The 11993-nt window shown below is 44.3% G+C and overlaps 1 protein-coding gene across 1 annotated transcript; it reads right to left on the bottom strand.

Annotated features, from left to right (window-relative positions):
- Positions 1-32: 32 nt before the first annotated feature.
- On the bottom strand, positions 33-10860 carry WDR91 (WD repeat domain 91; the record flags this gene model as incomplete). Its single annotated transcript, XM_009864689.1, is given in 9 exon segments — positions 33-131; positions 1547-1697; positions 2146-2345; positions 3417-3575; positions 3858-4035; positions 5839-5963; positions 8079-8161; positions 8976-9183; positions 10657-10860. Coding segments are annotated over 9 exon segments (1407 nt in total), but the record flags the coding sequence as incomplete, so codon positions are not given.
- Between the last annotated feature and the right edge of the window lie 1133 nt (positions 10861-11993).

The following is an 11993-nucleotide window of genomic DNA, read 5'->3' on the forward strand; positions in this document are numbered from 1 at the left end:
TATATATAAAAAAAATAATTAGTATTTCAGAGTTACCTGGGCATGTCTTCATCAATGCTGATTTCACAGAGATTCTTCTTTGCTTCTGTGTCATAAAGACGAACCGTTCCGACCCCACTGCCAAGCAAGAGCTTGAAACCAGCAAGGAGGAGATGGAAGGATTGTTAGTGAGGAGCACAATGAATCCGTTCAACAACCAACACCAGAGAGTGATTTTTTTTCTATTATTAAACATCACTCCATTAGAGTACATCCTGTTTTTCTGTGCATATCGCACTGAGTAGGACTACACCAGAGCCACAGAAGAGAGAGTTAAAGCACTGCCTTCCAGTGAGAAAAGGTCTAGTCAGCACCAAGGTGGAATAAAAGCCACTTTCTGGAGTATGGCTCAAGGTTATAGGATGCGAAAAATATGTGAAGTCTCAACGTCTAGGGGAGCAAGGAAAGAGTAACATAGAATTAACAGTCTAAGAGAAAACCAAATAGAAGCCTCTTCCTTTCATCTAAGGGAGAATTAAATCATTCAGAAGGGCTCACACATGCTTTATCAGCAGTGCTACAGTTTAAAGCAAAAATAAAACCCCAGAGGGATGCAATATCAAAGAAAATGAAGCAAGCCAGATCCTCCTCACTTCAAAGCCTGATTTGCTGCTGAATCCCCATACAGTTCAGAAAGCATCAGCAAGCAGGAAATAAGCTCCACAGAGCAGAAGAAACATCAGAACAACTAGATGGACAACTTCCTTTCCAAAAGCAAAAGAAAGGAAAGACACAATCTGTAGCAGCAGGTCTTCCTAGGGGGCACTTTGGGGTTAGCAGCAACGCATTGTGCCAGTGCCCTCTCACACAGCCCTGCCTCTTCACCAAGGGAAGGGAAGAAACACGAGCAACAGTTCTACGACTCAGAAGAACGTATATAATTTAAGCCTCTGCTCTAGTTCTGTTACTAGAGAAAAGATGCTATAGGAAACATTCAAACGGTCATGATATTTAAACAAGCCCAGAGCTCCTTACACACACACCAACCCCCAACTCATAAGGCACCAGCACAGAAGGGCCATGGAGCCCTTTTCACACCTGCACAAGTATTGTCTCAATGCCACATCCCTGCTCCTCAGCCCTGTTCTCCTCCTCTGCTTCTGGCTCAAGGTATAAGTAAAGCTCCCCAACTCCCTGCTGCAGGGTTCCCATGGGCTGTTGTACCAGGTTGCCTCTGTTTGTCTTCACAAGTGGCTGCCTGCTCCACCTGAAGAAAGGTACTCCTCTTAAGGAAGGTACTTCTGTCCTGCAGCAGTACCCACACTGCAGCTTGGGAACTTATGTCTCAGGGCAAGCAGTGTTGAATTCCTTGCTCAATATACAGAACACACTTCCCACTCTAGCTTTTCTTAGACCCTGCAGGTTTCAGTTCCCCATGTCCCATTGAAAAGTTGAAACTAACTGCTGCCCTGACCTTACCCATAAAGCAGCTGTCTAGAAGTTAATGTGCAACACAGCCCCAAACCACCTGCTGCGACTCTTGAGCCTCCACACACAGACTACTCACCAGCCGATCACGCTTGGTCGCCCATTCCAGAGACAGCAGCGGAGACTTGGAAATGGATGAAGCTTTAGTTTGCATTATGGGGTTAAAAGACCAGACTTTGATGACCCCGTCCACATCCAAGCTGGCCACCCTCCGTCCAGAACAATCAACCCTATGTGCAGAAGGAAACTGATTGGATATTTTTCTCCCTAAAGTTCTTAGATGTGAGTAAATACCCCAGTAATCCTTCCTCTCCTGTACACACACCAGTTCCTTCTCCAGGAATCAGAACTTCCTTGCATTGCTTCCTGCTTGGTCCACAATAACTGGCATAACGAAGCACACTGACCTCCACGTCCAAAGCATAATGCCCTTAAGCAATACCATCCTGCTTTCCCAGGGAGTTTCTTCCTGGCTGGCATCTCCCAATCACAAAAATCTCTGTCCAGTCTCACTGTACAAGCTACAGGCTATTTTCATTCACACCAACTCAACTGCCCTACAATCAAGAGTACATGTACAAGGAGCTGGACAGAACAGAGGCTAGGAGGAAGAGGCCAAACACAGCCACTCTTCTACAGAGGCTTCTGCAAAGAAGCCCTCTTGTGCCAGCCTGTTACCTGCAGTACATGATGGATGAATGGTGCTCTCCATACTCCTCCTGGCTCAGGACAATGAAAGGCTGCTCCTGCCTAACCCCCACAGCCTCTGCACTGCTGCCAGGCATTTTGGTTGAAGTCTCCATTTGCTCAGTATGCAGCTCTGAGGATAGCTCTGCCTCAGCTGTGCCAGTATCCGTTTTCTTCTCAGCACTTTGGCCCTGAAGGGAGAAATCCTGTGTGAAATACAAGGAAATAGCATTTCCAGGTCAAGCTTTTCAGCCACCCCAGCCTGCTGGGAGAAAACAAACAAGAAGCTGCAATGAACCAGAATCATTGTCAGCTCAACACCTCTTCTGCCGGGGACCTTTCTGAGCACAAGGATGGTGTTTTGCACAACTGCCTCCTTGGTTCTAGGCTCCCTTATATCCCCTTCCATGTGCCCAGCCATACGCTCTCCTGCAAGAATTAAGGGATCCACAGCTGTTTGGCGTAACTCAGCTGATATCCAAGGCCCATTTTGATGCTATTAGAGCACAGCTTCACAAGCAAATCAATGTATTTCAAGGAACTCTTGCATTCAGCAATGTGAGTCAAATCTGCCTAATATGCAGTTCAGTGAACCTGCACAAAAAATCTTGTTGGATGGCGAGCGCCAGCGGATGGATTATCCTCGTCTGGCAGAAAGTTAGTCTGTGTGCACTGCAACAACTGCTGAAGCCAACTGACCGATGACAACGGTAGAGTCAAGATCCAAAAGCCTAAAACCCAATTTGACAGGGCAGACAGAACAAATGGGAGTTTTAGACGGTGAAGGTTTCTGAAGGAGACAAGATCTGCACTGCAGCACACAGAACTGTTCAAAACAGCTTAGTCTGCCACCAGAAGCTGAACAAGGATACTTAATGGGGAAATCAGCTTTGCAATTTTCTGACCAATGCTTAATTAAAATGTTTTAGATGAGCCATGAAGAAAAAAGTTCTGTCATAGCCTTGAATGCTCAGTGGTGGAGTAACACTTCCTCTTACTGCAGGACTGCGCCGTTGAAAAGATCATGAAAAATACAACTCTTCTTCCATTTGAAATGTCAGTACCTATTCCCTCCCACAGGCACAGAAATAAATTGAGTGTGGAAGAAGTTGATTAACTACACAGATTAACCTTTGATACAGTTAGATCTGAGTAGCAGTTCAGAAATTCCACGGGAAACTTGCACTTGTTTTACCACCTAGCACAACAAACTACAGAAACACTAGCCCTCCGCTTCCCAGCCTTGCAGTGCCGTCCAGTACCTGGAAGGTCCCTTTTGACAGCAGTTCCTTCCTCTCCTTCCCGTGCTCTTGCAAGCGCTTCTGCCGCTGCTGCAGGGAACTTGACTCGCCTGCTGCTAACCCACTGAAGTGGCTCTTCCTGTCCTTACAGCTCACTGTTCCTTCTTTTCCTTTGGCACTCTGGAAGGCAGCGGAATGATTTGGCAAAGTTAAGCTCATGCTAGGCTGCAGGGCAAAGAGCAAAAGAGGAGGCATCGAAACGAAGCACCTGCAAGGGCTGTACAAGCCCCCAGACAACAGCAGCCGGTCTTGAGCTGCATTCAGGCCCAGCCTACACTTGCAAGGATGGAAAGAACATCTCATTTTTTCAGGTGGAGGCAAAAGCTTGGCGCAGTGCTATGCTGCAAGTTAACTCCTTGGATACTGAGCACCTTTTAACGAACACGGTTGAGAGTTAGTTACCTGGTGATTTGTTGGTTCTTTCTTCCCTAGCAGCATACTGCCAGTCTGCGTTGGAGAAGCCCCACTTGGATGGACTGGTCTGGAAGGGCCTTTTTTACTCTGGGAGAGAAAAGAGGACAGAAAGCCGCCCCGGGACTGAAGAGCATGTGCAGTACTCCTCTGGCTGCAGGTCATATCACTAATTTAAAAAACAAACAAAACCAACAAACAGAATATGAAAGTGTAGCCAGACAACCTGATCAAAGACCATGCAACAACTGAAGTGCCATCCCTTTGAACCACTGGAGGACAGATGTTCCTTTCTAAGCCAACAGAGCACTACACACTGAAAAACTGTTTTAAAACATCCTGTTAGTGCCTAGAGCAGATCATCAGAATTACTCTAACCAAAGGACATTTCTCAGAGATGCCACTGTCTCAGTGGACTCAACTGTTGCCAAATCCTGTGCAGGGCCACCTTGAACTCCTTCCACTGCCATCTGGTCAGTTTAGAAAGACCCTAAGGAGAAGGCAGAGGAATACAGATTTCCATATAAACTATTCATCTTGGATTCCTAATTCAAAGCATAAACCAGACCAACCTGGAGAGGCATTGAGTATCCAATACTCCACAGAACAGGCTTAGACATTCAGCATGTCATGTTCAGCAATTTTAAAGCACATGCCCTCAAAATCTCAAAAACTGGCCCCACAGGAAATAAGAAAATTTATGTCCCTTTCTACGATTATGATTTCTATTCTACCATAGTTGGGCTTTAGGTTGAGCAGAGACATGGAAAAAGCAACTGGAACTGGCCTCCAGACTAAGAGACAAGTTGCACACACAAAGAAATGCCACTTCTAAGGCAAGTTTTTCTAATACAAATGGACAAAAAATAATATGGGTATGAATTATCCCATCCCTCATGTCATTCTCCCTGAGGTATGCAGATGAACATCAGGGCTTTCCACACAGAGCAGCTAAACCAGCAAAAAAACAATAAAAATAAAAATCTCAAATTAAACTCTGTAGCCTGACCTGTGCAGTGCAGTTATCAAGACACTTAAGTCTATTTAATTAGACAACTTTTAGACTAAAACAAAGACTTTGTGTGTGGTCTCTGCTAAAACTTCTATTTGTCATTGTCAGTAGGATAATTTTAATCAACCCTCCTCCTGTCTGAACAGAAGTTAAAGAAGCACACAAGAAAGTCAAAACTCTAGCATTGCTACTAATACCTTGTGGCTAAGCTAAATTTGCTTTCAGATCCTTTTAAGGCAAGAAAAAAACATAACCTCAGTAACACGAGTTCAAACACACAGACTTGCATAGCACGACTGTGTACTGGGGGGGAAATAAGAGTCTAAATAACAATTCAACAAGCTATATCACTGTGTATGTTGCCCAATTTCCAGACAGAAATACAAGTGTATTTCTACAAGTGTATTTATGTAGCCATAAAACACACTTGAACTGCAGCAAGTTTATGGGGAATGCTGTGCGTAACAGCCTTGTAGAAGAGAAACTCCTTTTCCCTTGACTTTGCAAAAATCAAGAAAGCATCTCTGTGTAACAATGACCCTTTGAGTTATATAGTATCTCCAGAACAACACAGGGCACTCACCTACTGCACCACAGGCACTAAAGTAAATAGGAGCCAAGTGACAGCCCATTATATTTGAGCAATACTGCAGGGTATTGCACAGCTACCAGTGCCCTGGCTGCATAGAACGCCTTGGTGTAATGCTGAGAACAGAGCAGAATCCCTTCCACATGCACTTGGCCTCCCAATGATTGGCAAAAATCTCTTTGCAAATGGCAGGCGAGATGCTCGTCATGAATTTCCCCCATTAAATCCACTTAGGTCAATGGAATTTCTGCCTGGATATCTTTCTGCATTGATTCCCAGGGCAGGGAACAAGGAAATGACCCTCCATGAGCCTCCCTGATCCAATAAAAGCAGCAGAGCCTGTCTCCAGCTCCTCCTCTGCAGGCACTCACAGCTCAGAGTCCCCTAGTCGATCCATGTTGGCCACATACGCAGGTAACTTGTGATGTACAACTGCCTGTTCCGCCTCCAGTTCCTCCTTCTTCATGCGGGAAGATTCAGCCTGCAAAGCAAACAGCTAGAACGAGAGAAGAGAGCTAAGTAAACAAGAGGGTCACCAAGATTCACCTCCTTCCCACTTGAAGTTGTTTACTCCTTTCATTTCAACAGCCCTAGAAGGGTGGGGAGGGAAGAAAGTCGCTCTGACTGGCTGAGCACCACATTAGCCCAAGCAGTCAAAACAAGCAGTACTTTATACACGTGAAGCTGGAGCGTACTTAAAACCCTTCACTCCTCTCCTCCAGCTGTTGCTGTAGGGCCATTAATGGTGCTGGGAAATGAGAGCCAGCCAGGGCAGAGCTGATCAGCAGCTCAGTGCAGCCAGTGCAAGGCCAGGGCAACGCAGGAAACTGGCAGGACCAATGCATGGGCACTGAGCCTAGAAGGTAATCTTCTTCCCACAGACAAGGGTTTGGTGAGCTGTTAAGGGTGCACCAAGGCCAACGCCATCAGGTCACCCTGAAATCCAGCTCTGCACCCCGCCCAGCTCCCTCCCAAACATGACAGTGAGATTTATCTCCACATTATGGAGAGACGTTCTTCTTTTTCTCCGCCTTAGGAGGGAGGAACCTCAGGATGCAGCTTTCTGGGGCGGATGTGGTTTATGCCTTATTCACATGAAGAGTTCCTCAGGCTTTTCTGTTTCCATACACTTGTTTTTCAGATACAATTTTTCTTTTTCCTTTTATCACAGTGTTTAAGGAAAGAAATTACAAGAAGCAGGACCTTTATAAATCCAGGTTGATATGAATGTATTTGTACTGTTTCAACAGTGAAATCAGAATCACTACTCTAATTCTGTATTTACTCACACAGATTTTTTGTTCTATAGGTAGCTGCTCCTTTTTCTGACCTAAGCAGTTCTCCAAAAAGGGAAGTCTGGCTTTTACCTCTGCCTATTTGCCAGAGAAAGCTTATCCAGTCTGGAATTGATATCAGTCAACATGCCACAAACATAAGCCAGCTTTGACTAAAAGTACAGAATATAAAATAGGAGGTAATGAGAGCTCTCCTTCAAAACACACCTTATCCTGCTGTCCCAGTTCACTGGCTATCTTCGCAGAACCCTTCTGTCAAAATTCACCCGATCCACTGACTTCGTTCATTACACAGTGACAAACCTCACTTTTCTTTCACAAAAAAACCTCTCCTGTTTTAAATCAATTATTCTATTTTACTTTAACATTTTTAGGAGAAATGAACAGAGGTGATCAGTTACCAGAACAGTTGAAACATCAAGCATAATGTACAACATCATGTTTTCTAACACAGGAGGTAAAGCACAAAACGCACTTCACTGAAGTATTCATACAGAGAGAGCTTTTACTTGGTAGGTTTGAGGAAACAAAACTCAAGTCCTGCTTACCTGAACAAGGCTTCCCACTTGTACTTGATCATCCACATGTAATTTTTAGTTTAGAAAGCTCTTACACTATAGATTTCCCAAATTTCTCTAACAGGAAGTTATACTGGGAAAGGACTGATCTGTGTTATGTATTCACGTTCTCTCTAGCATCTGCTGATGAAACTGTCAAAAACAAGGCATGAAGGCTGAACTGGTCAGCCCTTTTTATGGCTTACTGTAAGGTCTAGAGTTGGGAGACAGACATTCACGACATTTCCATTAGCTGATCTAAATTGCTTTAAGTGCACTTCAACCACAGTTAAACGACCATTTCAGAAGTAATGGTTTCTGCCTCTTTGCCAGAAGTTATTGCCCGTTTTTATTGCTCCATCAGCTAAAATCTGGACGTCACTGATTATTATTCACAAGTTCCCGTGCAAGGTCAGCCAGATTTGCCCTTAATCTGCCACTAGTTTCAGCATGGCTTGACTTTGTAGCGTAGCAGGAAAGGAGTTCGCACAGTACCCAGCCACCTGTCAGACAGCACAGGGAGAGGGACAGTCACCTCCAGCAGTAGGACAGCAATACCCTAAACACACATTTTATGATATGATCACAACCCTAAGTTTTTTGGAGACAGTTGACAGTTAAATCAAAATAACAAAGGACTCATAGGAGAATCTGCCTGGGAATAAACACACTGAGTTGAACGGTTACAACTGGAAACCATTTTACAAAACTCACAGTCTCGTACAGTCAGCAACTACAGAGTGACTTCAGTTCTCTGACCTTATGCCGCAACGATTCATTTTCTTCTTGTATGAGACTGCTCCTGAGACATTCAGCTTCAAAGTTCAAAATGACTGGAACAGGTGAGGAATGTTAAAGAAAACAAAGGCAAAATCTTGTGTGCCCCTGACTGAATTCTAAAATCCAGCCCTCCACACTGGCCATTTTCCTGTAAGCCAGCAAAGCTGCCCAGTCCGTATTACCAGCAAGAAGTACATGCAAGGCCAGAAGACTAATAACAGCTCAGTTACCTCAGCTGACTTTGCACTTTACCACTGCACAAACTATTTCACGTGGCTTTACAAGGATTTGTAGATTCTTCCTTTTCACGTGTCAGAAATGGAGGAAAAGACAGGTGATGTTCCTGCATCAGCGTACACTGAAGAAGCAGTTCAAGACAAGCTGGGCTCCACAGTCCATCAGCAAACAAACAAGACTCTGTAGTGTGGGACAAACGCTGTTACCTCTGCCTACATGGAACTGCCCTGTCATAGCGAGCTGTCATTAGACCATCTTGTGAACATACACAGCTAGAGAAGGGTCTGACAGGAGATGCCAGTTCAGTTGTGGACTCAGGTTTATACCACACGAAGGAAAGAGGAAAAGCGTTTCAGAATAAGACGTGCGCAAGGTTTCTAGTCACTCGCATAGGGATGAGCTCAGCATTAGCAACATCCACAATAGTTTGCGCCCAGGGAATATAACATATCATCAGATAATTGAACTGTAACTATTCCAACACCCTCTGGTAAACACCATGTTCCTATTAAGTCTTGGCTCTAGACAAGCAACTGAAAGCAGCGAGCTCTGTAATAGTATATTCTTGGCACCGCTGTTAATGGTAAGTGTAACACCAGGGCGAGTGAGATTTAACTATTAGTTGCAAAAAAAGGATATGCATGCACTGAAATAAGACGCTCAGGAAGTTGTGCAGAGACACGATAAACGTATCTGCCCACTGGCGCGAGAAATAGGTGGCGAAGGTGGGGTTGGAGTCTGGGGCAGGGAGGAAGGGCAGGACGAACCAATCCTTCCACTCCGCCTGGTTCTGGAGCTCAGAGGCCTGCTTGAGGAAAAACTCTTGCGCCTTGTCATTGCGGCCAGTCTGAAACACAGCAAGAAGAACAGGGCTCACACATCCATTAATGCCACCACAAAGGTTCTGGGAATATTCGCTTGGTGTTATGAATGCACTACGCAACGGCTTTCACCACTCAACAGAGCAAGTGATTAGAGTTAACAGATTCATCAGGGACAAAAGAACCTCAAATATGCTGGGAGTAGCTCGCAAATGCGCTTAATCCAACCTTTTTTTCTAGTCACCACAGTCTTGTTTAAAGGCTGAGGCAAATCAAACTAATCACACTGTCAGCTAGACCCACGCAGTTGGCGTGCTGACATTAAGACATGAGCATTCATTCACAGGACCAAGGTGTATATACTTCAAATTACTTGAGTCTACAGCAGACGTAGCCTCAAAAGGTTTCCATCTGATGCATTATTCAAACAGCACAGTCATGCCTCAGGGTAAGCACAGAGTAAAACAAAGCATGAAAAACGCATTTCCAGAAATGTACGTTAGTACTTGACTCCAACATCCACCATTAAAGATTTTCAGTCAGGGAATGGAATCAAGGAGGAAGCATTGCTTCTAAAAGGTGAAAAAATGAAACACGAATTCCTGAGAGGTATTTGTCTATTCTGTTAGTCAAAGTCCACTCTGTGTAAAATACTCCATTGGCCTTCCTATGGTTTCAACAAGATAACCTCCATTCCACTTTAAGCTCATTATTTTCCATTCTATTCAAAGCAAACAAATATCATTTGCTCATTTTCTCTCTCACATTACCTTTGACAGATTGATTCTCCTTTCTCTTATGAACTAAAACTCCATTCCAACGACTTCCAGTCACTTTTTTTTTTTTTTTTCCTCTGGACCCTGCAACTCCCTTGATGCTTTAAGAACTGCAGTGCCTGGAAGGACTGGTTGAGTCCTGCCAGCAGGATAGCATGGAAAGAACACAGACAATCCTGCCCATTGACCCCCAGCACAGCAGTAAGGCCCTTCCTTGCTCTGCTGCTGCCAGCTCCATCATTTGTTATCCCGCATCAGAGCAGCCAGCTACTCCTACCTATACACAGCTGCTCGGGGCTTTTTTCTGCCTGTTTCTTCAGCTTAAGAAGACTGCTTTGGGCACGGTTCTTGTCCCCCTCTGTTCTCATGGCAATGCCCCATGAGGAGGTGTTTACAAAGCTTGTGATCTCTCCCAGTATCCAAGTTACTGACCGCAGTTGAGCAGGACTGAGCTAGCAGTGCAGCGGTCCTGTCTGAGAGCAACCTGCCTTCACGTCCGAATGTATCTTGCTCCCAGCTAACCCCATTTCCTTCCTGCCTGAGCTTCCCTATCCTGCTTACAAGCTTGTCATGTGAGTCTGCACCAAACTCCTTACTATGCTCCTACACGAATTGCTTGTCCCTTACCCACCAGCCCTGTCAGAGGCTCACAAGTGTATTTCACCCTCCTGGTTTCAGAGACCAGGATCTTCTTAAAACAGAACCCTAAAAATCAAACACTACCTGAACAGTATGGACGAGGTAGTATCGGAATAAGCTGGTTTTCAGCTTGTTCACTGTTGGCCGGTACATATCTTCCAAACGGCTGAAAAGGCGTCGGTCCAGATAACTCCAGTAATCCCGCAGGGCAGCCAGATCATAGCTCTGAACAAACTGCTGCAGCTGGTCCACTATCTTATCCACCTAAAGAGGGCAAAACAGGGAAAACTGCAGTCACATGAGGGCTCTCCCAACACAAGAGACTTTCTGTAACTTAATGCTGAGAAGCTTTAACTGCACAAATAATACTACAATCCAGCACTTATGCATTAGCTATTTTCCTAATCCTTGAAATACTCTTCATTTTGTATTAGCATTTTCACACTCAGCAGCACCTTTCAAACAACAAAAAAAAAGAAAGATAGAAACATGAAAGAACATAGCCAAACAGGTTTGGACTAAAAGATCACATTTTGTTAAACACAGCGGAGTTTTCTGCAAGTAAGCAAAAACTTTCCACTACTTTTAAAAGTCAGTTGGTAATGCAGAAAGAGGAATAATGTGATTAAATGTTGAAAACTCAAGTGCAGTGCCTGGAAAATTGCATTGTTTTTAGCCTAAAAGGAAAAAAAACATATTTAGCCACCAGAAAGAGGAAGAAAGATCTGCCGTACCACAATCTCTGCAGTATTTTTATCCTTATTAATTTTAACTACTAACAAGGCAGTCATTATGTTTCTTTGAAAATAATTTCTGCAATACAAACAAGGCAGGATGGTGGTGTGCTAAGAGATTTTTCATTCTGATGGCCAAGATAGGCATCAGAAAAAAAATAATAAAAAAAAATACTATCTGCACCCTATACAAAATTCAACAACCAAATTCTTTTAATATATAGTTTGCCCCCCATCCAAACCAGTTAATGTCTCAGGACATCAACCAGCATCTATCTCTGTGACTTCCTATAGATAAAGGGAACTGAAGTCTGTGACCAGCAGTCCCTTCTTGGACACCACAATTCCAATTTAATCAACCGTTTGCCAACTTCTAAACATTAGCATGGCGCTGGCGTTTTAAAGATGAAAGCGACACGTTTTGTGAATGATAAAGGCAGTGGTTGTAGTGACGGTGAAAGAAAAATCTGACTCTTCAAAACACCACATCAGCGCCCAGAACTGCCGCTGCAGGAACACGAATCTCCCAAAACGTATTTTTGAGGCTGGCAAATCCTGCGCCGATTTCCACACATGCAACAAGACGGCCGGTGCTTAAGACGTCCGACCGACGGAGGGGAGCTGTCAAAACCACTTGATAAAAAAAAAAAAACCCTTATGTCCGAGAAGAGATCCAGGCAAAGAGAC

This window comes from Apaloderma vittatum, unplaced genomic scaffold (genome assembly GCF_000703405.1).
Source record: "Apaloderma vittatum isolate BGI_N311 unplaced genomic scaffold, ASM70340v1 scaffold30532, whole genome shotgun sequence".
NCBI classification, from domain to species: domain Eukaryota; kingdom Metazoa; phylum Chordata; class Aves; order Trogoniformes; family Trogonidae; genus Apaloderma; species Apaloderma vittatum.